The sequence below is a fragment of the Phascolarctos cinereus genome, unplaced genomic scaffold (assembly GCF_003287225.1).
Source record: "Phascolarctos cinereus isolate Bilbo 61053 unplaced genomic scaffold, phaCin_HiC Scaffold_5;HRSCAF=322, whole genome shotgun sequence".
NCBI lineage: Eukaryota > Metazoa > Chordata > Mammalia > Diprotodontia > Phascolarctidae > Phascolarctos > Phascolarctos cinereus.
Genome location: NW_027555958.1, coordinates 364406752 through 364433307, shown reverse-complemented (window position 1 = coordinate 364433307; position 26556 = coordinate 364406752). Strand labels below are relative to the sequence as shown.

At 37.0% G+C, this 26556-nt stretch overlaps 1 protein-coding gene across 1 annotated transcript in view; it reads right to left on the bottom strand.

Annotated features, from left to right (window-relative positions):
• The window catches only part of USH2A (usherin), a 962202-nt gene that overhangs the window by 369092 nt on the left and 566554 nt on the right, over positions 1-26556 (bottom strand). Inside the window, 3 exon segments of the mRNA XM_020982269.2 lie at positions 13356-13393; positions 13395-13532; positions 22882-22888. Of these exon segments, the coding sequence (XP_020837928.1) occupies positions 13356-13393; positions 13395-13532; positions 22882-22888 (183 nt within the window).

Below are 26556 nucleotides of genomic sequence, written 5' to 3'. Positions count from 1 at the left end.
TGTGTGTTCAGTCATTTCAGTTATATTTAACTCTTTGTGACCCTGTCTGGGGTTTTCTTGGCAAAGAAACTGGAGTAGTTTGCCATTTCCTTCTCCAGCTCATTTTGCAGATGAGAAACTGAGGCAAACAGGGTTAAGTGACTTGATCTGGTCACACAGCTAGTATGTGTCTGAGGCCAGATTTGAATTCAGGAACATAAGTCTTCTGGAGTCCAAGCATGGCACTTAATCCACTCTACCACTTGACTGTCCCTCTTACTGACCTTCTTATTGTTCCATAAACAAGATGCTCCATCTCCTTACTCCTGGAATTTTCTATGTCCCACTATCTCCTTCCCTGTTTCCCTGGCTGGCTACCTTAAAGTCTTATGTTCTATAGCAGACCTGCACAACTTGGCAGTAGGTTGGGGCCAAAATTAAAATAGGCTAAACTTCTTTGGGCCGCAGATAGGTTTTTAGTGGCTCACTTTCCAAGTGAAGGTATAATTAATGATTAAATTATTTTGAAAGTAAACCATATTTTAAAAAAAGGGAAATTTCAATTAATATCAATTAATTACACTTATTATTTAAGATTTTTTATTTATCATAAAATCACATTAATGTTCAAAAATTCCTTTGCTAAGTGATACAAATTTTAAAATCAGTTTTTTTCAGGTTTTTTTTTTTACTGTTTACATTTAGTTAATAGGATGTGTTACACTTCTTGTCAGCAATCAGTTTATTGTACTCCGGAATCATGTCTGAAATCAATTTCTTTAAAAATGTGAAAACTAACCTTAGTAACCACCCCATTTTCTGAGTTTCCTTTCTTGAAAAAACTGTTGTTCCCCACTGAGGCTTTTAGACAATTTGGACACTTTAATTTGTTTTTCATTGGTGCCTAATTGGATTAAGTCAGTATATTTTGATTCAAAATGGCAGCAAAGATTGTGTTCCTTTGGAACGGCTATTACTTCTTGGCAAGCAAAGCACAATATTTTGTCTCTCATGTAAATAAAGAAGTATCTATTTGTCCACTCTGGATTAAACACTCTATGTTCTGATTCAATCTTCCATTTCTTTTTATCACCCATTTTACAAAGTCACCCCAAAAACTTAAATGTTAGAACCAAAAAATCTCCACAGCACTGCTCACATACAAAGAAATACTGAAGACTGAATGTCTGACCTTGGACATAGTGGCAGACACTCATGTAACTTGGATGGAGGCTGAGCATAGCAGAGTCAGCTGTGTTGGGTGTGGCTACATTCACTTTGTCCCTGTTCAATAGCAGTAACTACTGAAAACACAAGGAAAAGATGCAACTCTTGTTCCTCTCAGACTAGACTGATAACAGTTGGCTGCCATGGGTCATGAGACAAACAGGAGAGAGTGCACAGTGGCAAGTTATGTGACATGCACAATAGTGAGTAGTGGAAGATGAGTTAAGCTGGACACAGACAAAGCATTCATTATATTTTTTACTTTCTTTTACATCCTCTACAATGTGGGCTATAAGTAGCTTGTGGGCTGAACGTTGTGCAGGCCTGTTCTATAGAAATTCTTTCTTAATCTCCCGTAATGCTAGTGCCTTCCCTCTGTTGACTATCTCCAATTTGTCCTGCCTATACTTGTTTGTACATTATCTTCCCATTAGATTGGAGGATCCTTTGGAACAGAGACTATCTATTGCCTTCCTTTGTATCCCCAGAACTTAGGAAAGTAAGTGCTTAATACATGTTAATTGATTGACTAATAAGAAAAGACCCCTTTTCTAAAGGAGATCATATTCTAGAGGTGAATGTATTTACAATTAAGTAAAAATAATTTAATTTAAGGGGAGAGAGAGCACCAACAAGGGAATTAGGGAAGGCCTACCACAGGAAATGGCAACTGAAGACCTTTTTTTACATAATTGGTTGTATATTGTCTTCCCAATTAGACTATTGAGAAAAGGGCCTGTGTCTTTTGTCTTTTTTTTTTTTTTTACATTCCCAGTACTTAGCACAGGGCCAGCAATATAAAAGAAGCTTCATTAAAGCTTCTGGATTGACTAACTGATCTTGAAGTCAGCTCTTCTTAGGTTAAGGCTAAATATCCTCAATTCTTTCAACCAACATTCTCTCACTCATAAAATCCTAGAATTTGAAGGTACATCAAAAGTCATCTAGTCCAATCCTAACCTAGCATATCCAAACAAGATCACAAGGTTCAGAGGTAGGTAATACCTTAAAGGTCATCTGAGCCAACCCTTTCAATAATGATAAATAATCTGGGGCCCAAGATTGTAAATTGACAGAAAAGCCCAGATTCAAGCCCAGGCCTAATTACAAATGCAGCACTCTAGTCACTATTCAATGATAGCCTCCAAGTACTCATTTCTCCTCTACTTGAATACTTCAAGAGGCAACCCACCCATTTTCTAGCCATTCTTAGTCAATTATTCTACATGGCTTGACTGGATTAATTAGTACTCACCCAGTTCCCAGACAGGTCAGGCTTGTGAACTTTTTTGTACAAATGAATGCACAGAGATGGCACCTGTTTAAAGCTCTTCACAGCTTGGAGAGAAGGTAGGGCATTTTTTCTTTTTGTCCAGGTTTTGGAATAAGCAAAGAGAAAGGACAACTAGAGCTCAGTAGCAGAAGGAGCTCCTAGAATCACAATCTCCATTCAAAGGACAGCTCAGATACTACCTCCTACACAAGGCCTCTTCTGATCCTCCCAGATGCTATGCTATCTACCACTAGAAATTATTTCACATCATTTTAAGTAAAAGCAACATACAAGAAGCAGTTATGTGGTATAGTAGATAGAATGTCAGGCCTAGTTAGGAAGACTCATCTTCCTCAGTACAAATCTAACTTCAGACACTTACTAGCTATATGACCCTGGTCAAGTCACTTCACCGTGTTTGTCTCCATTTCCTCATCTGTAAAATGAACTGGAGAAGGAAATGGCAAGCCACTCCAGTATCTTTGTTAAAAAAAACCCAAAATGGGGTCATGGAGGGTGGGTCATGACTAAAAACAACTGAACAACAGCAAAAAGCATCCATCATAGTATCATGGATAGAGCATTAGATTTTATAATTAAAGACATAAATCTGAATTCCATTTCTGCTTCTTACTACTTGGGTGACCCAGGGCAAGTTATCTAATGTTTCTGGGACTTAGTTTCCTTATCTGTAAAATGAGGATGTTGAACTAGATGACTGCTAAGTTCTTTCCAATGATAAATCTGATGCTTCTATTATCCTGTGCACAGGCTGACCTGGAATTTCCCCTTTGTGCCATGGAATATACCTTCTTAATGCTGCTCCCTTCCCTCTGTTGATTCTCTTCTATTTATCCTGCCTATATCCTGTTTCTATATTGTTTTCTCATTGGCTCTCTCATTACACTGTGAGCTTCTTGAGAATGGAGACATTCTTTGGCCTTTCTTTATTTCCCTACTCCTTAGCACAGTACCTGCTACAACATCCATGCTTAATGAAAGCTTACTGTCTGACTTACTTCTGAGGACATACTTAAATTCAACAGACACCTTCCTGGGTACTGAATGGCAGAGTGGACAGGACTAACCTCAGAGTGAGGAGCTTGTTCTTGGATTGTTCCAGTTGTGTCTGACTGTCTGTGACCCCATTGGGGATTTTTTTGGCAAAGATACTGGAGTGGTTTGCCATTTCCTTCTCCAGATAAATTTATAGATAAGGAACTCAGGAAAACCAGGTCAAGTGACTTGTCCAAGGTCATACAGTTAGTAAATGTCTGAGGTGAAATTTGAACTCAGGTCCTCCAGACTCCAGGGACTTAGCTGCCCTGAGTGAGGATTACCCAAGTTCAAGTTCCATTTTTGACACACGTTGGCTATATGATTCTAGATATACCCTAGATAGTTATTTTAAGGTCTCAATGCTCCCCAGGTAACTATCCAAGACCATCAATTTCAGGGCATTTACTGCTCTGTATTGGTAGAAGGAATTTCTTCACTTAGAGCTTGGTATACCAGTAAAGTCAGTTGAAAACCGATAATAACAAAAAAGGAAAGAAGAGAAGGAAGGAGGGAAAGAAAGGAAGGAAGGAAGGAAGGAAAAATGGAAGGAAGGAAGGAAGGAAGGGTGGAAGGAAGGATGGAAGGAAAGAAGAAAAAAAAAGAAGAGATATGATATCAAACACCACCTTTAGCACTAAGGATTTTTTTAGAAAAAGAGAATATTTTTTACTCAGGTTCTCACATGGTCTTAAGGTAAGTCTCTTAACTTCTATAGTCCCCAATTTCCTCAACTGTAAGAAGGCATTGTAACAGATTAGGAGTGGGGAAGCTGACCACTAGGTCCTCAAGTGCTGCCCTTTGACTGAATCTAAATGTCAAAGAACAAATCTCCTTAAAAAAGGGATTTGTTCTGTAAAATTTGAGCTCAATCAAAAGGCCACACACAAGGACCTAGAAGGCCACATGTGGTCTCCAGGCCTTAGGTTCCCCACCCATATTCTAGATGACTGCTTAGGACATCTTCCAGAAGGAAGGAAAGAACCCTAGAGAATCCCCAAGGAGATTGTATATCTTGCTTCCCCTAGTGCCACACACCCCCTCCCAGCTGCAGCTATGTTTCTAACTGTCTCTACATACCCAAAGAAAACCCAAAGTGGGAGGAGTATGTCTAAGCATGACTGAACAAGGTATTACTCAGGTCAACCCTCCCTCCTCATCTCCTGTCCTGAAACACAGTAATTACATGGCTGTAATTTAGAACTGATACACCTGAGATAAACCTTACCATTCAGATTCTACCAAATTTGATTATAAAACATTTATTGGCAGCAATAGGTTTTTTGTTGTCTTCTGTAATTCTCTTTGGTTTGTTTTTTGGTTTGTTTGTTTTTGTTATTTATTTCTGCATTTAAGTTTCTGACCAAATCTCCTCCTATGTTCTCAAATTAGGCTAGGAGGCAAATACAGCTTGAAGCAATGTCAATACAAATTTACCCCAATTCTGGGATTGAAAGAAAATTATTTTACTGGGGAATCAGCATCTTGAGAAAGGGCCTGATATTTCTAGAATCATGGAAGTAACAATGAAAATAACCATCCAAAGATAATGGAAAAGTAAATAGCATATAGAGCCTTCTCTGCTTCTACGTTGCTTCTTTTCTACACACTGGTTCATTTGTTATTCATTTCAGAATGGATCACAGTTCACTGGACAAAGGCATGGAAGATTTCTTTAATAACTCTCAGTACTAATTTAATTCTACTTAAACATACATATTCTAGTGAATGCCACATGCTTTTCAGCATGATTTTATGTGTAAATCAGGATAATATGCTTTCAGATCATTAAGTAAAAGGAAGCATGAACTAAAACCTATTTAATCAATGAGGTATCACCTTTAAACTACCACAAGGTCATAAAAAAGATAATTTCAAAGCTATAAGTTTCCTAATTGTAATCAACAACAATCTAATGATGAAAGAAAGTATGTCCTAATGGCTGTAATAAACTTGTGCAAATCACTGACTGTCTTTGAAGATGCTGCACCTCTTCCTTTAGTAAAATGCTAGCTTCTCAATTCTTCATTTCAAAGTCCAAATGAATGATTGCATCAAGCTCAGATAGTGTGGGCTTGCAAAGCAGTATAATAATGAAAATGATGAAGGTCTATATACTGCAGATGAAGACAAGCTTCAGTAAGCAGTTTAGCTCAGATTTGGTTTACCATTGTAAAACAATACTTTAGTTCCTCAACATTTGCATAATACTCACATTTCTACATCACAGACAAGTTACACATGGTAGTGCTGAATTGGTGATAGTAATGTGCTGTGTAGTGAGCTTTCTTTAATGGATATATCACATAATGATTTTCTACAACTGTATGGAACAGTTATTCTTAAAAAATCATATGAACAATGGACTGGCTTAGTTCCTCTTTATGTGAGATGCTTAAAATATAAATGTATCTAATCCAGTTTGTTTTTTTTTATTATGTAGATGACATAAAATGAATAAATATCATAATTAACATTTTACACATCCTCTTTATGGAGAATTGAGATATAACTTGCAATTTCCATTTTTAAAAATCCAATCATATTAGTTTCCTAAATGTGAATGAAGTTTAGATGATACTTTTTGTGTTGTATTATTATCTGACATACCTAAACATTTTACTCAAGTGTTTTGGGGACAGCAAAATCTACTATGATAATAGTTAATAGTTTTTGGCTCAAATTTCAAAGCCCATAACTGTAAATAGATAACTCAACCATGTTTCTTATTTATTTATTCTAAGCTTAATAAAATGCAACACAGTTAAAGTCATCTAACACACACACACACACACACACACACACACACATGCACAATTTATGAGGATCCTTAAAACAAAAGGTAGATAGTTTCTATCATCCAGGATCTATTTATATGCTGCAGGTAATTAATTCTTACTAAGGTAGACATAATTATTATTTATTATTCAACAGACAATGAATCTCTATTGCATCAACAGAGCAGTGCAGATTGAGCCTTATGCTGGCCTATTCCAATGAGAGCTATCTTTCTCATAAAAAGTGTACTCTGGCACCTTTAGATTTGGACAAGGATTGGTCTGTCACTGGGTAAGCTGTCATTCCCCTACTAAGTAAATTTCCCTTGGCTCCCTATTATCTCAAATATAAAATTCTCTGTGTAGCATTTAAAGCCCTTCCCAGCCTGGTCCATTCCTAGCTTTCCAGTTGTCTTACACTTTCCTCCCCTGCTCACACTATAGAGGCCAGCTACACTGACCTTCCAGTGGTTCCTCACATATGCCACTCCATGGCTTGACTCTATGCATTACCTGTCTGTTCATCCTTAGGATGTTTGTCCTCCTCACAACTACCTCTTTGCTTTCCTGGCTTCTTTCAAGGCTCAGTTCAAATCGTTCCTTCTCTAACAGGCTTTTCCTAGTCTTCCCTCTGCATATTCCTTCTGAGAGTAACTTCTATTGGCAAGGTACACTTGTGTGTATTTTTTGTGACCCCATTTGAGGTTTTTCTGGCCAAGGTACTGGAGTAGTTTTGCCATTTCCTTCTTCAGCTCATTTTACAGATGAGGAAACTAAAGCAAAAAAAGTTACGTGACTTGCCCAGGGTCACAGAACTAGTAGGTGTTTGAGGTCATATTTGAACTCAGAAAAATGAGTCTCCCTGACTCCAAGGCAAATATTCTACCCACTTTGACACCTAGCTGCCATGTACATAGATAATTGCATTTTGTCTCCTCCATTAAAATTAAAATTCCTTGAGGGCAAGTACTGTGTTTTTGCTTTTCTTTATACCTTAAGTGGAAAAGGCCTGGTATATATTAAGCACTTAATAAGTGCTTAGTGATTAACTATCTAGTTACAGATAGTGATTGTTCTCCTTAGAGTCTAGAATAAATCATACTCCAGGCTGCATTGCTGAAGCATAGAATGGGAGATCCTTTCTGACATCCAGTTTATTCAGGGAATAAATGAAGATATAATAAATGAACAGGGAGTCCTGAACATATAAGAAAGAATCATTAATCCATCTTCCCAGTCATTCTGGGGACAAAGTGCACATGAGCTGTGAAAGTTTCTATTCTTGAACTAATATTCAGTCACTGATTCATTCAAAAAATGTTTGTTAACATCCTACAACATGTATGGATGGAGGACATAAAGTTTAAATTAGACATATTCCCTGCCATTATGAAATTAATAGTCTAGTAATTTCTACTAGGATTTAAGACAAGTAGGTCATATGAGAACCCAATACAGTAAATTTTTTGGAAGAGAAGTCAATTGCATCTTTTCCACATGGAATTTATAATGATGGGACACCAAAAAAATGTTAAAAGACATCATAGGGAATACATTGTTGGAAAAGACTGGTAAAAAATCATATGATAATTATGGAAGATGATATGGATACCCTAAAAGGTATCATGATATGCCTATATTTTATTATTTTTAAAGGGAAATATAGATTTTAGGTGGATCTTTTGTGGATGATTATAGGGAAATAAGAACAAAATTAAAAAGGCATAGGAAGGTAGCAATTTTCATCAGTGGACTGAGTAGCCATACTTTTAAAATCATGGATTCATAAAAGTCTTATTCCCAAGGAAAATAATAATAATATGTTGCTGCTGTCATACTCCATTATATAAAGATACATAGCCAGTGAGACATACACTAAAAGCTATTTTTGTAGCATTTGCTTTCTTAAATCTACACCATTTCTTGGAATTTCTGGGGTTCTGGGAAGATGGTGGAGTAGGTCAGAACATTCTAAGCTCTCCAGATTTCCCCTACAAATGAGATAAAATTGCTCCCCAGGGTGAACATTGAGCAGTAAAATTAAATGAGTAAGAGTAGAACAGTGGTCCTCCTGGGACAACTGGAGAAGATCTGGAGAAAAATCCCAGGTTAAGGTTTGGTGCCTGAGGAGTATAACAACAAGAGGTAAGTCCTGCAGGTAGCTGGGTTGGGAAGCTGCCTCAGCCACAGCCACAGAAACTTTTACCCTAGGGACAGCTAGGGGAGTTTTTGGGTGTCTGAGCCAGGGAAGAAGATTGAGGGAACCTCGCTGACAAGGAATACCAGACTTAGCTGTGCTGTGGAGACATGGCTGATGGCAAGAAGGAACTGGCACATGCCTGGTGAGTATAGAAGCAATGGGGTGGGGATGCCGCTGGCTGTGGGTAATTACAGGAGGCTGGAGATCTTGGTTTTTGTTTCAGGCTAGAAGGGAGAACTCAGGGAAGATCAAAGTCCAGAAATACATCCCTCTATACCCCAAGACTAGAGGTAATTACAAAAACTAAGTTGCTACAAATAAAAAAAAAATGAACAGGCAAAGGAGAAAGAATCCAACCACAGAGAATTACTATGGGGATAGAGAAGATCAGGGTTCATCTTCAGAGGAGGGTACTGAAGCACAGAAACCCTCTTCTACTCCAAAAAGTAACATCAAATAGTCACCTACCCAAAAAGAATTCGTAGAAAAACTTTAAAAAGATTTTAAAAATCAAATACATGAGATTGAGGAAAAACTAAAAAAAAATAAGAAGAAATTAGGAAAAAACAAAATTATGAAAAGAAAAGTCAGCTAATTTGAAAAGGAGATCCAGAATCTTAATGAAGACAACAACCCCTTGAAAAATCAGAATTGGGTGAGGAGAAACCAGCTTATCTTATAAGAGATCAAGAAATAACAAAACAAAATACAAAAAATGAAAAAATAGAAGAAAATGTGAAATATCTCATAAGAAAAACAACTGATCTGGAGAACAGAAAAAGAATAGAAAACATAAGAATAATCAGACTACCTGAAAACTTTGATATAAAAAAAACCTAGAATCTTGATACAATAATACAAGAAATAATTAAAGAAAAATTTCCTGAAGCATTAGAATAAGAAAGGAAAGTGAAAATAGAAAAAAATCACCCATTGCCACCTGAAAGAAATCTCACAAGGAAAACCCACAGGAATATCATAGTCAAATTCCAAAATCCCCAGCTCAAGGCTAATAAATAAATAAATAAATAAATGAACACATACAATGGGCCCACAATTAGAATCACACAAGACCTAGCAGCAGCAACACTAAAAGACCTTACTTAGGTCTTGGAACAAAGTGTATCAAAGAGCAAAAGAGCTGGATTCTGGCCAACTATCATACCTAGCAAAGCTAAGTATAATCCCGATTTTTTTTTCTTTTCTTATTTTGTATTATCTTAGTTTTAGTATATGTTTATTTCTTTCTTTTTATTTCTTTTTCTGTATTTAGGCTTAAAATTCAAAATAAATAAATAAACCTATACCACCCCATTTCCTTTGTGAGAAGTGGTTCAATGAACTTGCAGACAAGTGTACTTGGAGACTTTCTTGGAAGAGCTATAACAAGCTAGTCCCATAATCAAATACATAACTTTAATTGGCTTCATTAATACTATAGCTCTACCAATAAAGCTTTAAAAATCTATAAGATACATCTCTACAGAAATGAAGTTGATCAATAATAAAATTTCCATCTCCATTTTCCAAGAAACTCATTCAAACCCAAGCAGTCCTAAAAATAAGGAGAGAGGTCTCGCACCTACAATGACAAAATTAGAATTGTTCTCACAAAATAGTTCCTGTCATTTCAAAGTGAAAATAAGGCTATAGGTGTAAAAGTTTAGAGGACTGCTGTCCAAGAGTAATCCTGGATCTCTCTGAAGTCATCTAGTTGAAGAAAGCAGAGAGTCTGAAATATTGATTGACTGTAACAGATTATGTGGTTGTTAATAAAATGGGATTTGAATTTAGGTCCTATGATTCCATAATCAAGGCTCTTTCCACCCTACCACATTGTCTTTTTCCAAGAGAAGGTATAATTCCACAGTAGACCATTTACTGTAACCTAGCTATTTAATATACTGTCCTGAGCAACTCCTATTAGCAAGATTTTAAATTATGAGCATAAGCAGTGGAATTAGATATCAAATGGCTATCTATGAAAAAAAAATAAAACCAACATCATTTTTGTAGAAAATTATAGGAAAGGGCCTACTCAGCATAGCCTCAGTTCTCCTTCCTCCACAGTGGTCAGCTGTGATCCCAGTGGTCAGCTATGATCCCCAGCTCCCACAATTGACATTGATCTTGGCACCACTTATTCCTGTATGGGAGTCTTCCAACATGGGAAAGTGAAGATCATTGCAAATTATCAAAGAAACAGTATCACCCCAAACTACATTGCCCTTCATTGACACAGAACATTTAATTGGTAATACTGCAAAGAATCAAGTTGCAATGAAATCACCAAGACAGTTTTTGATGCCAAACATTTGATTAGTCACAGATCTGATGGTGCAGCTGTACCATCAGACATGGAGCATTGGCCTTTCATGGTGGTAAATGACACAGGTAGGCCTAAGGTCCAAGTAGAGTACAGGGGGAGACCAAAGGTTTCTATTCAGAACAAGTACCTTCTATGGTCTTGACCAAGATGAAAGAAATTGCTGAAGCTTACGTTGGGAAGACTGTCACAAATGCTGTGGTCACAGTACCAGCCCATTTCAATGATGCCCAATGTCAGGCCGCCAAAGTTGCTGGAACCATTGCTGATCTCAGTGTACTCTGAATCACCAATGAACCAACTGCTACTGTTGCTTACGGCTCTAACAGAAAGGTTGGTGCCAAGAGAAATGTTTTGGTCTTTAACCTAGGAGGTGGTACTTTTGATGTTTCCAATCTTACCACTGAAGATGGTATCTTTTAGGTCAAGTCCACACCTATTTTGGTGAGGAGGACTTTGATAACTGTATCATCAACCATTTCATTGCTGAATTCAAGGGAAAGCAAAAGAATGACATTAGTGAGAACAAGAGGGCTGTTCGCCATCTGCAAACCACCTGTAAACATGAAAAGCATACCCTATCTTCTAGGACCAAGCCAATACTTAGATTGACTCCCTCTATGAAGGTTTTGACTTCTATACTTCCTTCACTTGAGCCCATTTCAAAGAGCTGAATGTTGATCTCTTCAGTGGCCCTCTGGACCCTGTGGAAAAGGCCTTAAGAGATGCCAAGCTGGATAAATTCATGATCTCGTCCCGGTGGGTGGTTCCACTCACACCGAAGCTTCAGCAAGACTTCTTCAGTGGCAAAGAGCCCAACAAGAGGATCAATCCCGATGAGGCTGTTGCCTATGGTGTAGCTCTCCAGGCTGCCATTTCATCTGGAGATCAATCTGAGAAGGTGCAGGACTTGCTGTTGTTGGATGTCATTTCTCTTTCCCTTGCAATTGACGCTGCTTGTGGGTTTATGACATTTCTGATTCAACATGATACCACCATCCCCACTAAGGAGACACAGATCTTTTCCCACCTATTCAGACAACTAGCCTGCTATGCTTATTCAGGTTTATGAAGATGAGAGAGCAATGACAAAGGATAACAACCTGCTTGGCAAGTTGTGTTCCTCAGATTGAAGTAACATTTGACATTGACTCAAACGGCATCCTCAATGTTTCTGCTATGGATAAGAGCATGGGCCAAGCAAACAATATCACCATCACCCATCACAAAGGTCATCTGAGCAAAGAAGACGTTGAGTGTATGGCCCAGGAGGCTGAAAAATATAAGGCTGAGGATAAGAAGCAGAGAGATAAGATGTCTTCCAAGAATTCTCTCGAACCTTATGCTTTCGACGTGAAGGCTACCGCAGAAGATTTTAAAAAATAAAGCCAAAATTGGTGATGAAGACAAATAGAAGATCCTTGACAAATGTAATGAAATAATCAACTAGCTGGATAGGAACCACACTGTTGAGAAGGAAGAATTTGAGCACCAGCAGAAAGAATTGGAGAAGGTCTGCCACCCCATCATCACCAAAATATACCAGAGTGCAGGGGGCATGTCTGGTGGGTTCCCAGGGGGTAGAGCATCCTCAACTGGAGGGGCTTCTTCTAGACCCACCATTGAAGAGGTTGACAACGCACCAGAAGAAAGAGCATTCCACACAGCTTTACAAAAATTAAAGGACTCAAATTTGCAGCCAAGGCAGTAGCAATTTAAAAGCAACATGTAAACTACTATGTAGATCTGGGCATTTGGTGAATGTGTGCAGAGGGAGAGAAGTACACAATACTGCACTTTATCAGTACTGTAAACAAGTGGAAATGCAATTCTTGCCCTGGAGAATAAAATCTATCTAAAATTGGCGCATGATAAGAAAGACCCCAGGATGCCCACGTGGAATGCCTCTTCTGTTCCCTCCCTCTCCATTAAAATAAAAAAGAGACGAACCTAATATACTGTTACCTTCTGAGGGAGTCAGACATACCCTACTTGGAAAGAAGTGATTTTCTGCCTCCTAGCTCAGGAACCTTTGTATTGATTTTCTCAACAAGTAGAAGCAACACCTTGGACAATTCAAAAAGTAAAAGCTAACTCTAAATTTAGGAGCTGCCTGCCTCTCTGTAGCTACTTTTCAATGTTTATTTGACTGCACAGCAGTCTCCCAAAGTGTTAAATCAGTCCATCTCTCTCTGTCTCTCTCCTTCTCTCTCTCTCCTCCTCTCTGTCTCTGTCTGTCTGTCTGTCTGTCTGTCTCTCTCTCTCTCTCTCTCTCTCTCTCTCTCACACACACACACACACACACACACACACACACACACACACACAATTGGTAGGCAACACTAACTTTTAAAATGAAACAATTTTGTAAGCAAAAACTGTAACCAGAAACACAAATAAATTAAGTCTCTAAATTCAAAATAATTAAACTTAATAATAAACAAGGTGATTAAAAGATAATTGGCTTCAGTGAATTTGTAAAAATTAGAGAAACAACATTTTATTTCATGTGCTTACCCCCTGGAGGCATCATGATTGTTATAGAATCACTTATCACTGCCTTGGCTATTGGATGCATTCACTTGCACAGTGTAGTTAGAAAATGGAACCAATCCAGTAATGGACACCCACAGGTTAGCCTCTTCAGTGCGGTGCAAGATTTTTGTGTCACTCAGAAGCGTGGAGTGGATTTGACTGTTAAAAGAAATATGAAAAGCTATTTATTAGTACATTTTTACTTTGTAAGGGTTAGCTGAGACATTGTATGTAAAGTACCTGCAGCCTTTAAAGTACTATGTAAAGACCTGTCATTGTCGGTAGATAATATAAATATAAAATGTAAGTCATGTCTATGCACCTTGACTATACCATGGTCCAGTTCAGATTTTTTACTTCTTTATAATTAGCTCTGGAGGAACCAAGTAGTTTAAACTCAGTAGGCATTAATTAAGCAACTAATTTCTGCAAGACAGTAGGGACACAAAAAGTAGATTTAAAACTAATCCCTTCCCTCAAGGAAGTTACATTCTCCTTGGGGATACAAGAGGTAAGCAGAACTCAAGATCATTAACCACTCCGGGGATGAGGAAAGGTTTACCACAGGAAGTGGTACTTGAGATGAGCTCTGAAGGAAGCTAAAGAGTGTAACTGGAGAGTTGAGGAGGGACTGTCTTCTGGGAATGTGGGATTAAACTAGTATGAACTGGTTCTGCCAGCTATAGCTAATATATTTGGATTGATCATTAACTATTTTATGATTTCATTCATAAAAGAAGACTGAGAATGATAGCTCACTTTTGTATAGTTTTAAAGTTTACAAAGCCCTTTCTCCTTACACTGAGGAGGCAAGCAGTATCGTTTCTCTTATTTTATAGATGATGGAGCTGAGGCCCAAATATGTCAAGCACTTGATTATGGTGGTTCATAAATACATTAATACATATAATAAAGTCCTTCTCTAATTCTTCATTGCACAGTAGAGATGATCCTAATTTAAAAAAATGTTAAGGGAGCAAAAGCTCTGATAATACTGACAAATTAGAAATGCTTGAAGTATGGGCCTGACAATAGGGTTGGAATCTTCTGCTTGTACACCAGACCAGTAGAGTTCATTATAATAATATTGGTTATTACAGATGATTTGTTTGGCCATAAAAATTCAGAAAGACCACAACTAAAGAACAGAGGGGTTCTAAGCTTCATTGATGAAGAGATTACACTGACAAAATCATGAGTCCTTGTGAAATTAGCATACATGTAGCTGCAATCTCTAATAAGTTAAGGTTTGATGATACCTATATTATAAATATCATAATTTAAATATATAAAACGTTGAACATGGGTGTAAGTTGATTGCTAGGATTTTTTTTTTAACATTGTAAGTTTTGTCTTTCACAATTCTACTTCAATTTTCCATTTTTAGGTATCCATTGGCTATTTGCCCTGGTAGATTTGATGTTGATATTACTGGGAAGGAAAAGGCAAATAACTTTTCTATGTCTAGTAGAATATTTCTGGACATAAGGGTCATAAATTTAGAGCTGGAAAGGATGTTAGAACCATCTACTTCAACACCCTCATTTTGCAGATGAAGATATTAAGGCCCAGACAGGTTAAGTGATCAAATATCTTGTAAATAACAGAGGCAGTATTTGAATTCATGTCCTTAGACTCCAAAATTAATGTATAGCAGACAATATTTTGAAATATTATATCTATTACTCTGTATTCCTTTTTGTAGAAAGGTATAGTGGACCATACTAAGCAAGCTCAGTATTTACTGACTCTATTCCCAAGCTTGGGGCAGCTAGGTGACACAGTGGATAAGAGTGCCTGGCCTGGAGTCAGGAAGGATCATCTTCCTGAGTTCAAATCTGGCCTCAGACACTTACTAGCTATATGACCCTGGGTAAATAACTTTACCCTGTTTGCCTCAGTTTCCTCATCTGCAAAATGAGCTGGAGAAGGAAATGGTAAACCACTCCAGTATCTTTGCCAAAAAAACTCCAAATGGAGTCATGAAGAGTCAGATACAACTAATAAATGACTGAACATTCCAGAGCCTATAATTCTTTCTTTCAGTTGGGACTGAACAGATAAATCTGCATAATGGAAAGGGGATTACAAAGAAAATTTAGCTTTTTTAAATTCTTGCTAACCCTCTATGGCTTCAGAAGGCTTATAGACATATATTCATCACAGGAGATGTTTAGGTCACGTACACATGGCTCTATGAGGTAAAAGGGTGTTTGCTTTCATATTCTCTTCCTTCTCTCTACTCCATCACCCTCACAAAGAGATTGAAGCTAAGACTAAGCAAGTCTCAGTAAGGTTAAGATTAATATGGTTCATCCTCTAAAAAGAAAGTTTAATGATCTTTACACTACATCTGCATTATAAGGGTCAATGATATATTTTTTCTATCAAATAGCTTAACTTTATTTTAGGAATCACATCCTTTTGTGAAAAGATTTATGTGAAGCAAAAATAAATGTAAAATGAACTGACTTCCCTATAAATTATCATTTCAGTGATATAGTTCTACTAAACTCCTTCAGTTTGGGTATATAATGAGAACTTAAGAACTATAATGGTCACTTCCAATAGCATACCACCTTTGCCAAAGTACTTTGTATATGCAGGTCTCTTTCCCCCACTTTCATGTCTCACTCTCATATACTTTATAAGGAAAGTTAGTCAATGAACAATGAATACATGCGATTTTTTTGCTCCCCTCCTTCCTAAAAAGAGATATTGTTTTACTAGCCTAAATACGATATCCTAACATTTAAGATGAATTACAACTGTAATGTATTCAATGTGGAAAAAATAACTGCTCCATACACATATGCTCAAACAAGTATAAATCTTATATCAACAAATAGTTATGAATCATAGTATTTTATATGACAGCATTTGCTGAAATTAAGATTTTATCACAACTTCAGAAATACACAATAATGATTGCTTCCAAATAAGTTATTTTATGGCTGCAAAGTGGTCTATGAAGCATGGTGCTTTCTTATATTTTACTCCATCACCAAGCACTGCTCAGTTCATGTTCTATGCCCTTATATTTTGTCAGTTACAATTCTTAGGTGCTTTAATCAGCAAAGCAACATTATCCTAATATCTTTCACTCTGTCCAAGAAAATATACTACATTAATTATATATTATAAATGCCAAAGGAAGACCAATGACACAAATAATAGAATCACAGAATCTTAGAGGTGGGAGGGATCTCAGTAGCCAACTAAGTCAACATATACTCAGAAAGGAGTCCCCATTAGGCATATCAAACAAAACAGTTCTTCAACCTTGGATTTAAGAGTTTCCATAAAACAGTGTCTCCCTCTGAGGCAGGTCCTCCCATTCTGGGACTGTGCTAATTATAAGGATGTTTTCCTGAATCAAGCCTAAGTTTAACCTCTTTGTAACTTCCACCCAAGGCTCCTGGTTCTGCCCTGTGGGATCAAACAGATCACACATGCAACTACTTGAACATAGCTATCATACCCTCCTTGACTTTTCTATAGTACTCTAAATGCCCCAGTTCTTTCAACCAGTCCTCACAATATAGACTCAAGATACTTCATCATCCAGGCTATTCACCTGTGGATGACTTTCCGGTTATAAATTTACTTTTTAAAAGATGCCCAGATCAAAACATACTACTACTTAAGGTTTAGTCTAATCACTTCTTGCATCATTAACCCTTCCTAATTCCTAGAATCTGTTTTTTTCATAATGCAATCAAAGATCATGTTAAAATTTGGCTGCTGCAATACAACTTCTGGCATATATTAAGCTTGTGGTCCACTAAAATCCCCAGTTCTTTTTCACATTGCTATCTAAACATGTCTTTACCCATATTATATTTGTGAAATTGATTTTTTTGAGTACAAGACTAAATTTATCTTATCTGAATTTCATCTTACTACATTTAGACCAATGTTTTAGTCTATCAAGGTCTTTTTGGATCCTGACACTCAGTTTTGTTTGTTTGTTTTTGCACAGAATAATATTTTATTTTTATCCCCAGTTACATTTCAAGAAAAATTTTAACATTCATTTTTTACAAGATTTTGAGTTCCAAGTTTTTTCCCTCCCTCTTCTGAAAATGGTAGGAGATTTCATATAGTTTATACATGTCCTATCATGTAAAATATTTCCATATTAGTTATAGTTACAAAAGAAGAAAAATCAAAAGGGGAAAAACATGAGAAAGAATAGAGTCACTGGGAAAAACATGCTTTAGTCTGCATTCTGAATCCACCAGTTCCTCATCTGGATAAGGGTAGCATTTTCCTTCACGATTCTTTTATATTTCTCTCAGATCGTTGTGTTGTAGAGAACTGAGTTTTTCATAGTTTATCATCACACAATGTTACTTATAGTGCATATAATGTTTTCCTGGTTCTACTCACTTAATTTTGCTTCAGTTCATACAAGTCTTTCGAGGTTTTTATGAAATCTGCCTGTTCATCATTTCTTATTGCACAATAGTATTCCATTTCATTCATACAACACAGCTTGTTCATCCATTCCTAAGTTGATGGGCATACCCTCAATTTCCAATATTTTGCCACTACAAAAAGGGCTACTATAAATATTTTTGCACATGTAGGTCATTTTCCCTTTTTTAAATCTCTTTAGGTTGTAGACCTAGTAGTGGTATTGCTGGATTAAAAGGCACACACAGTTTGGTTGCCTTTTGGGTATAGTTCCAAATTGCTGTCCAGAATGTTGGATCAGTTCACAACTACATTAGTGTCCCAATTTTCCCACATCTTCTCCAGCATTTATTTTCTGTCATATTGGCCAATCTCATAGGTATGTGATGGTATCAGAGTTGTTTTAATTTGCATTTCTCTGATCAAAGGTGATTCAGAGCACTTCTTCATATGTCTATAGATAGCTTTGATTTTTTCATCTAAAAATTGCCTGTTCATAACTTTTGACCATTTATTAATTGGGGTATGGCTTTCATTCTTATAAATTTGACTCCGTTCTCTATACATTTGAGAAATGAAGCCTTTATCAGAGATATTTGCTGTAAAGATTGTTTCCCAGCTTTCTCCTTTCCTTCAAATCTTGGTCGCGTTGGTTTTATTTGTACAAAAACTTTTCAATTTAATACAATCAAAATTATTTTGAAATGCTCTCCATCTCTTGTTTGGTCATGAATGCTTCCCCTCCCCACAGGTCTGACAGGTAAACTATTCCTTGATCTTCTAATTTGCTTAGGGTGTCACTCTTTGTGTCTAAATCATGCCAGAGGTCTGTCATATCTAGCTTTTCTAATATTCTATTTACCTCCTCAGTTTCTTGTTTGCTTCTTGATTGGATTTATCAAGTTCTGAGAGGGGACAGTTGAGGACTCTCACTAGTACAGTTTTACTATTTCTTCCTGCAACTCACTTAACTTCTCCACTAAGAATTTGGATGCTATACCACTTGGTGAATATGTTTAGTACTGGTATTGCTTCATTGTCTATGGTACCTTTTAGCAAGAAATAGTTTCCTTTCTTATCTCTTTTAATTCGGTCTATTTTTGCTTTTACTTTGTCTGAGATCAGGATTGCTACTCCTGTTTTTTTTTCTTTACTTAGCTGAAGCATAACAGATCCTACTCCAGTCCCTTATCTTTACTCTGTGTGTGTCTCTCTGCATCAAGTGAGATTACTGTAAACAACATATTGTAGGATTATGGTTTTTGATCCATTCTGCTATCTGCTTCTGTTTTATGGAAGAGTTCATCCCACTCACATTACAGTTATGATTACTACCTGTGTATTTCCCTCCATCCTATTCTTCTTTCTATCTGTCCTCTCTCTCCTTTCACTCTTTCCCTCCTCACCAGTGTTTTGGTTTTGTCTAACACCTCCCTTGTCCTGCCCTCCCCTTCTGTCAGTCCCCACCTCCAACCTCTTTACTTGATCTCCTACTTCCTTGTGGGGTAAGACAGATTTCTATATTCAACTGATTGTGTATATGATACTTTCTTTGAGCCAATACTGCTGAGAGCAAGGTTCAGGTGATACCCCTTTTCCACTCCCCCATCTTCCCCTACATTGTAATAGGTCTTTGTTCCTCTTCATATGAAATAATTTACTCCATTCTACCTCTCCCTTCCTTCTGCATCCATTGTACTCCTCATTCTTATCCCTTAATTTTTTTATGTCATTCCCTCAAATTCACCTTATAACAGAACCTCTGTCTATGTATATTCCTTCTAGCTGTGTTTTTAGTGATACAATTTTTAAGAATTACCAGTATCATCTTCCTATATAGGGATGTAAGTAGTTTAAGCTCTATTGAATCCCTTGTTTTCTTTTCCATTTTTACCTGTTTATGCTTATCTTGGGTCTTAATATTGGAGGTCAATTTTTTTAATATCGTTCTGGTCTTCTTATGAAATCTTGAAATTCTTCTATTTCATTGAATTACCATTTTTCTCATTTAATACATTATGCTTAATATTGCTGGGTAAGGGATTTTTGATAGCATTCCTAGCTCCTTTGCCTTCCATGACCTTCAGTCCTTTAATGTTGCAGCTGCCAAGTCCAGTGTGATCCTGACAGTGACTCCCTGATATTTGAATTGTTTTTTTTCAAGCCACTTATATTTTTTTCCTTGACCTGATAGTTCTGAAATTTGTAATGTTCCTTGCGGGTTTTATTTTGGGATCTCTTTCCTGAGGTGATTGCTGGATTCTTTCAATGCCTATTTTGTCCTCTGGTTCCAGGATATCAGGGCAGTTTTCCCTGATAATTACTTGAAAGATGCTGTCCAGGTCCTCCTTTTGATTACAACTTTCAGGCTATCCAATGATTCTGATATTGTCTCTCCTGGATCTATTTTCCAGGTTAGCTGTTTTTCCCATGAGGTATTTTTTTAATTTTCTTCCATTTTTTTTTCATTCTTTTGAATTTGTTTGATTGATTCTTGATGACTCATAGAGTCATTAGCTTTCACTCACTTGCCCAATTCTAACTTTTAAGGTGGTGTTTTCCTCAATTAGCTTCTGTACTTTTTTTTTCCATTTGGCCAATTATACTCTTTAAGGAGTACAATCTTCTCTCTCTTTTTTTTGTCTTTCTTTTTTTTTTAGGCAATTGGGGTTAAGTGACTTGCCCAGGGTCACACAGCTAGTAAGTGTCAAGTGTTTGGTCTGAGGCCGGATGGAGTACAATTTTCTTTAGTGGATGTTTATATCTCCTTTTCCATTTGGCCAGTTCTATTTTTAATCAGTTTTCTAACCTGTTGACTTTTTCCCTATAATTCTCTTGTATCACTCTCATTTCTTTTCCCACTTTTTCTTTTACCTCTCTTATAGGATTTTTAAGTTTCTTTTTGAGCTCCTCCATGAATTCTTTCTGAGCTTGAGATCACTTTTTGCCGTTGGGGTTTTTCCCATAGGTGTTTTGATGTTGTTGTCCTCTGAGTTTGTGTCTTAGTCTTCCCTCTCACCATAATAACCTTTATGGTCAGATTCTTTTTTTTTTTTCATGTTTTTCTTTGATCCTTTTTTTTTTTGGCCTTTTTTCTTTCTTTTAAATTTGAGCTGTGTGTCTGGGGTGCAAGGGACACTGTCTCAGGTTTTTTTGCCAGTGACTGCAGGCCCTGGTTGTTTACCTAGTGGTTAGCTAATGTTGCCCTGAGGCCCCCAGGGGACCCTCATGTCTGGTGCTGTGCTGAGGGGTGGATTGGGGGGGTGGCCGGTGATGCTAGAAGCAGTAGGGGTCTGGTAGAGTTTACCTGGTGCTGAGCTGGGGTCCCAATGGTGGTATCTGGCATGTGCTGAGGCTGGTGGGGTTTTTCTGCATTTCCCCTGAGGCTACACTGAAGCACATGGAAGTTTAGCCATTGGAGGATGCCTTGTTTGCCTGGGGCTATACTAAAACACATGGAAGTCTGGCCTATTTTTTTTTATCATGTTGGAGGATGGCGTCCAGTTTTTAAATGCCTCATGTTTGTGTGTGTTTGTGAAAAATATGGACATAATAAAGTAGAGGGAGGGCTGGAGGGAGAGGGAGGAGGAGAGAGAGGGACAGAGAGGGAGAGAGGGAGGGAGGGAGGGAGAGAGAGAGAGAGGGAGGGAGGGAGAGGGAGAGAGAAAGTAAGCATTTTGAAATAATCAATTTCATAGCTATGTTGGAATCGGTTCCCTGAGAAATTTATTACTAAAATTTCAAAGTAGGTATTTAAGGGATTGTTCAATGCCTTATTTGTACAACATAATATATTGCTCAAAGTACTTAATATAAAGTTAGGAGTTTTGGTTCTATAGGAATGCTAGTTTGGAGGCTTGACCATTACTGAAACGTGGCACTTCCAAATCCAGTCCATTTATCTTCAGAAACAAATACAGTATGATTATGAGACACATTCATGAGGAGCAGGCAAGTCTATTGGTACTATCGATTGATTCAACAAGCACATTTAATTCGTGCTTACTGTATACCAAGCACTTGAAAGGGATAACAAAGATAATCCAAAACAGTCCCTATCCTTGATGAACTTTCTTTCTGTTGAATGGCCACTGTATAAAGTTTCCATTTTAGAGCTGAGTGGAGCACTTCATAAGAGGGAGGGAGGGAGGGAGAGAGAGAGAGAAAGAGAGAGAGAGAGAGAGAGAGAGAGAGAAGAGAGAGAGAGAGAGAGAAGAGAGAGAGAGAGAGGAGAAGAGAGAGAGAGAGAGAGAGAGAGGGAGGACCAGAAAAGGAATGAGGGGGGAGGTGGTGGAGAATGAGAGTGATAAGAGAGAGAGAGAAAGGAAGGAAGAGACAGAGAAAGACAAAGGTAGAGAGAGACAGATACTTCCTGGCCCATTGTCATCTTCATTTTCATCATCATTTATATAGCACTTTAATTTTGGCAAAGCCCTTTATTGATGTTAATGCTCAGGAATATTATAAAGGGGATTAATTTGTCAGATAGGGGTTTTAGTCTATGACTTCTAAACTGCCTTTTCTTTTGAATATTGTATGATTCTAAGTATTTATAATGGGGGAAACATGCTAGAAAAAAGTTGCCATGGTAATATTAATAACATCTTTATAAAGAGTTTTAAGGTTTACAAAATATATTCCTCACAAATTCTATGAGATAGCTAATAGAAAATAATAAAGAATATTAGTGATAAAAGGGACTTCTGAAGCCAATAACAAAACATTCCTAAGCAGTGATCATGTAGCTTCCATTCTGGGGCCCAAACTCCTATCATCTGAGCTATCCCAGCATATTTTTTGAACAGCTCTGTTGAGAAAATTCTCCCAAGTCTGCATATCAGCAAATTCCGCTTTCTTTTATCACTGCTTGTGACCTGCATGACCAAGGAAAACAAGTATAATTCTTCTTCTACTAATGGTGCTTTAAATACTTGAACTCAGCTATCATGGCTTTCCTAAGTCTTCTCTTCCTTAGGCTAAAGATTTCCAGGTTTTTTAGCTGTATGTATATGGTCTCATTTCAATCGTTTCATCAATTAACAAGCATTTATTAAGCATCTGTTATGAGTCAGGCACCTCAACAGCCTACTTACCTACTTAGTGTTTTTAAATCACTTATTATTCAATCTTATGTAATGTATATTATCCATAGATCCCATCATCTTACATTAAGAAGTTATTTCTAAAGGAGAAAATATTTTGGTGAGGAAAAAAAAAGGATAATTGCGTTGTAGCAGCAAACAAATAATAGAAGATGTGCCCATTGGGAACAGGGCAAGATAACATGTATTTATTTGTTATGCTAGCAATGAAAAAACAAAGGCATCATCAGTGCATTATGTCCTCCAAAAAGATGTTTTGGCAAAGTCCCATGATGTTAGGTTACTAGGCAGAAAAATATTCAGTTGAGAGATGATGTCTAAGGTAAGTGGTAATGTAAGACCAATGGCTCATTACACATCCATACAACATCAGTATGTTCTTTTGTGTGGTGCTCTTCTTCCTACAAACAAATTCTAACTATACAAATACTGCTGCTGTCTTTTTAAATTGCAATGCAGGGGAAACATATAAGGTAGCACTTTGTTCTAAGTTCCCTAGATAACAACATTAATACATGATAATTATACAATTAGTTGTAACATTAAGTTCTAGTTATAGAACAATGATTACTCAGTAATTATAAGAAGTATATAATTACTCAATAATTATGAGAAGTATGTAATTATATAACCATTTTATTCAATGTGTGTGTGTGTGAGAGAGAGAGAGAGAGAGAAAGAGAGAAAGAAAGAGAGAGAGAGAGAGAGAAAGAGAGAAAGAGAGAGAGAGAGAGAGAGAGAGAGAGAGAGAGAGAGAGAGAGAGAGAGAGAGAGAGAGAGAGAGAATGAATCTGCCACGTCTTCAAGAGTAAAGAGCAGAATGGGCCTAATGCTCAGCTTGTATTTACAAAGCAAGAATATCTAACAACATACGTGACTTCAGTTAAACTTCATTCTCAATACTCCAAATAAAGAGACAGTTTCCAAAATCATTTCCTTCTTTATACCAACTTCCTTCTTTGGAACTTTATCAATTTGGGATGCTGAGATAGTAAAGAAATAGAATTAGAATTCAGGTTCTCAGTTTCCTCCTTCTGAGAGGGTTGTGCTTTAATACTTTTCATTGCATAAATTTTGTTTTTCAGTGGGCTGGAAAATGCAGCCACATTGGTTCAGCCTCACAGAATCAAAAAAAAGTGTGAAAATGATAAGCATTTCCTAGTAGGGAAGGCTGTTCTTACCCCACTAGTTTCAGCCTTTAACATATTTGTGAGTCTAAATAGATAGCACATTTCATCTTGAGTGTACATGTTCTCCCCTGACTTTACCCCTAAACACACCCATATACATTTCAACTTGAGCTTGTTCTCATCCTCTGACTATGGGCTGTGGCATAGACCATTACTGCTCACCTAATGATCTCTAAGACACTAACTATCATGTAGGGGAGAAGCAGGGCACTTTCACAGTGAGATTTTCTGAAGGTTATTTATTCAATCAAACAGCAAATATTCGTTAAGCATCTACTATATGATAGCCATGTGCTAGGTGCTAAGTCTTGAAGCAATGGACAATAAATCACTTCACAAAGGTAATTAGGCCTTGTGATCTTTTCCCATGATAACCTCAGACTAAAGCTTTGAGGTATGATTACCATAATGGTTGTTACTATCAAAAGTAAGCTATTAGTAAACAACTACATTTATGGAAATTGTCAGATACGATGACAGCAGAAAGTCTAAAAAAAATCTTTTTTTAGGGAGAATAAAACTGAGAAATTAGATTCTTGCAATAATAACAAGCAATCCCCAACTCCTAAAAAAAAAGACTTCTGTAACTGAGTGGTTTCCATTGTGGAGATGAGAAGAAAAATCAATACCAGGTATTAGAATTTTCTATACTACAAATTCTCTCTCTTTGTCTCTGTCTTTTTCTTCAATGGGGAAGGATAAAGGCAAGGAAAAGACCTGTTATTCTTCAAAGCAAGAGATGAGGATTTTAAATCTTTCCAAATCTTTCAATATGTAAAAAAGGGAAAGACTTCCTTTGTGTCCATATTACAAGCCAAGGTGTTGGATTTCCCATGTGCCAGTCCAGGTCTGAGGGCAGCTGAGTAAAAGATACTCTTGACAAAGACACAGGTGAAAACAATGTTCATTTTTCATGGATATCACCCAGAAAACTAAGACTATGTAGTTATTTTCTTTAAATCTACAGATGTAGCATATTTTCTGAACTTCAAAAAGCATTAAGAAGGAGAATTGTTACATACCTTTTTCTCCCTTTGTCTCTTAAAGAAAAAAATACAAAGGAAACAGGTCAAAGAAATTATGCTAATGCAAATGACTACACCTATGCAAAAACTTATCTTTAGTTGAAAATATTGAGCAATCACCTTATTGTAATAGTTTCCTTCTTAATCCCTCTCAAAAAGTGTATTACAACCAAGATCCCTGCCATGGCAAATAAGAGGTCCTCTTTGGATGTTCTTGGCATATTCAGGACTAAGAGGTTTACCATGCAAAATTGTTGGGACACAACTGCCTGTCTATTTTATTGAACACCAATGTAAATAGGTATGTAAAACACCTGGGATTTGGTGATGTGGAAATGATTGCTATCCTGGGCAAATCTTTCTATAGGCTTCACTGGATTGAAATAGTATAAATGGCCATCTTTTACCATTCTTGTTATCATCATTGTCACAATAATTTTAATGCCTCATATATTCCATAATTTTTTTTCTGTGTTCTGTACCGCTCTGACCTTTTCAATATTCTGTAATTTGACTGGCTGGCCATTTCAGTCCTCTCCTTTTTTACAGCCTTATTAACTTGTGGGAGAGAGGTGAAATGGACAACCAATCAGAATACATAATGTTGCAAAGGTCATAGTGGTACCTTATGGAATCATCACACACCAAATACTTTATGTTACGCATTAACATTCTGATATCTTATTCATGTGACAAAGATTGTAACAAGAACAGAAAATGGCACAACATGAGTCCATTCTCATGACAAAGACTGTAATAAGAAATGACAGAGAACAAACCAAATGGATTCTTGTTATCTTATGAAGATTTTGCATGTCAGACTGGTCCCGTTTTAAGTTAGCCTTTCTCTCAATCCAATTACATTTTAAGGTAGAAGAGATATTAACTAATTTCCCCTCTCCACACTCTAAATGGGAAAAGCTATATTTTTTGTTCTACTGAGGTCTCAATTCAAGTATCTCTGTGTTACCACAGAAGTCTGCCAATAGCAAAGTTCCCAGAAGGAAACGGGATATAGAAGATTAGGGGAAAATGAGAAATGAACCCCCAACAAATATTAATCATGCCCAGAACACTAGAGATACTAGAAATCCCATTAATTCAAACTTCATCTTATTTTGTTTTTGTTGTTGTTCAATCATTTCAGTCATTTCTTACTCTTTGTGACCACATTCAGGGGTTTTTTGGCATTTGGTTTTGTCATTTCTTTCTCCAGCTCATTTTGCAGATAAAGAAACAGAGGCAAATAGGGTTAAATGACTTACTCAGGGTCACATAGCTAGCAAGTGTTTGAGGCCAGATTTGAACTCAGGAAGAGGAGTCTTTCTGACTCCAGGCCCAATACTCTGTCTACTGTGGAACCTAGCTGCCAATCATTTTATTTAACCTTCCTTAAAATGCTCTTTATGTTTTTCCCAAACAGCAGGCATAAATTAAGTCCAAACTT